This window comes from Corvus brachyrhynchos, unplaced genomic scaffold (assembly GCF_000691975.1).
Source record: "Corvus brachyrhynchos isolate BGI_N302 unplaced genomic scaffold, ASM69197v1 scaffold544, whole genome shotgun sequence".
Classification (NCBI taxonomy): Eukaryota; Metazoa; Chordata; class Aves; order Passeriformes; family Corvidae; genus Corvus; species Corvus brachyrhynchos.
In genome coordinates, this window is record NW_008238325.1 from 3060497 (window position 1) to 3062512 (window position 2016).

General features: G+C 47.4%; 1 protein-coding gene across 1 annotated transcript; it reads right to left on the reverse strand.

Annotated features, from left to right (window-relative positions):
- Positions 1–312: 312 nt before the first annotated feature.
- P2RY1 (purinergic receptor P2Y1) lies at positions 313–1947 on the reverse strand. The gene has a single exon (XM_008633751.2). The coding sequence runs from the start codon at positions 1781–1783 to the stop codon at positions 692–694; it is 1092 nt and encodes a 363-aa protein (XP_008631973.1). The 5' UTR covers positions 1784–1947; the 3' UTR covers positions 313–691.
- Between the last annotated feature and the right edge of the window lie 69 nt (positions 1948–2016).

Genomic DNA, 2016 nt, shown 5'->3' on the forward strand with positions numbered 1-2016 from the left:
GCTCCCGAGGGGCCCGGGCACCGGGGAGCCCTTGGCCGCGAAGGGGGGCCAGGTTTGTCGTGAACAACCATTGCAATCCGAAAGCACAACCATGCACACACCAGTAAAGCCTACCTTGAGTAAAACACCGGCACTGAAAGAGGACTGAACCATAAATGCCACCAAACTATCAAGTAATTATCAGCACTAGAAGTAGATGAAAAAATAATAAAACTGAAAATGATGACTGCATCATGACTTCGATTTAAATCCTTGCGTACAACAGCGAGTGAGCAGAAAGCTTGGTCTGTGACTGAGCCTCAGAAGACAAGATACTGCTCTTATTTTTATTTCCTATTTTTAAAAACAGGCTGACTGAGAACATTTTCAAACGTGGGAGACTAAGTCATTAAGCCAGATGCACTTGGATTGCTCTCCTCCTTTAGGGAATTTACTTCATTTTACTTAGATATCTGACACAAGTCAGAAATAAATGAAACTACTGAAGGAAAGCTGAATTTTGACACATTATTTTCCATTAAAATTCTTCCACTGACTTTGTTAAGCATTTTCTAAGACCAGAAAACGAGGCTTTACCTAAAAAAGAATTTGAGACTGGTAGATTTTCCTCACACACTTGTAAGCCCTACAGTCTCCTAGTGCCTCAAAGCAGAAGATTTTTTCAAACTGTTCCCAAATCTTCTGCATTTGTTCACAAACTGGTATCTCCGTTCTGTTTATACTCTGATAAAATATTGAGAGTCATTTCCTCACTTTTGGACTGCACATTGTGTTCGCTCCTTCTGGATGATTTCCTGGTCGCCCTGGAAAGCCGCCTTCGGAAGGTGTCACCTGCCAGGAAGTAAAGGATGGGGTCGACACAGCTGTTGAGGCTGGCCAGGCCCCTCGTCACTTGGTAAGTGGCATAAACCTTGTCGTTGAAGGCACACATATCTGGGGTTTGAAAATCCACCCTGGCCCTTAGATTTAAGGTCTTCATCACGTGGAAGGGAAGGTAAGACACTGCAAAGACCGTCAACACAATAATGACCAGGTAAATCGATTTTCTCCTGAGAGGAGAATTGTCCAAATCTTTGTAAATCAAAGCTTTCACGATGAGCCCATAGCAACCAAGAATCACTATGAAGGGGATGCAGAACATCAGCACTGTGGTGCACATGCTGTAAATGAAGTAACTTCTCAGGTAATCATCAGCTGTTGTGTCATAGCACGTTATGGTTTTATTTTTCCTTATCCCTGTTCCCGAGTAGAAGAGTATTGGAGAAATCACAGCCACCACAAGGACCCAGACCAGGCTGCTGATGTACACCGCGTTCTTCTTCTTCAGCCTCCCCAGCGACTTCAAGGGGTGCACCACTCCTGTGTACCTGTGCACGCTTATGCAGGTTAGAAACAGAATACTGCCGTACAGGTTCACGTGGAAGATGAACCTCTGCAGCTTGCACATGATATCTCCGAAGATCCAGTCTGTTTTGTTGAAGTAGTAAAAGATGAGGGCGGGCAAAGTCAAGACATACAAGAAATCGGCTAGTGCCAAGTTGAACATGTAAACCGAGATGCCGCTCCAAGGCTTCATGTGGAAGACAAACATCCAGATAGCCACACTGTTGCCCAAAAACCCAGTGATGAAGACCAAAATGTAGACGGTGGGCAGGTAATAGAACTGGAAGCCGGTTTTGGTCAGGGAGCACTTGGTGGTGACGTTTCCCGCAGACCAGCTGCCGCTGGATAACAGGTTGGGTTCAGTTCCGTTCAGAGCAGCAGAGAGAAGGACTTCGGTCATGATCCTTCCCCCAGAGTCACATAGGTCTGAGGCGAAGCAACGAAGTCTCTACAGGCACAGTAACGCATCTAAAAAAATAAGAGAGCAAAGGAAACCGAGCTGGAAGGTGAGCCCTGCCCTGCTTTTCCTCGGAGGTTTCCAAGCGGCGGTACCGGGCCCCGCTTCGCTCCCCGCCCTGCTCCCGGGGAGCCGCGCACGCCTCCGCCACCGCGGGCTGACCCGGCCGGAGCGGG

Bases quoted from the DNA above. Each gene is read 5' to 3' on its own strand.
- P2RY1 (XM_008633751.2), bottom strand. From the start codon at position 1,783: ATGACCGAAGTCCTTCTCTCTGCTGCTCTGAACGGAACTGAACCCAAC.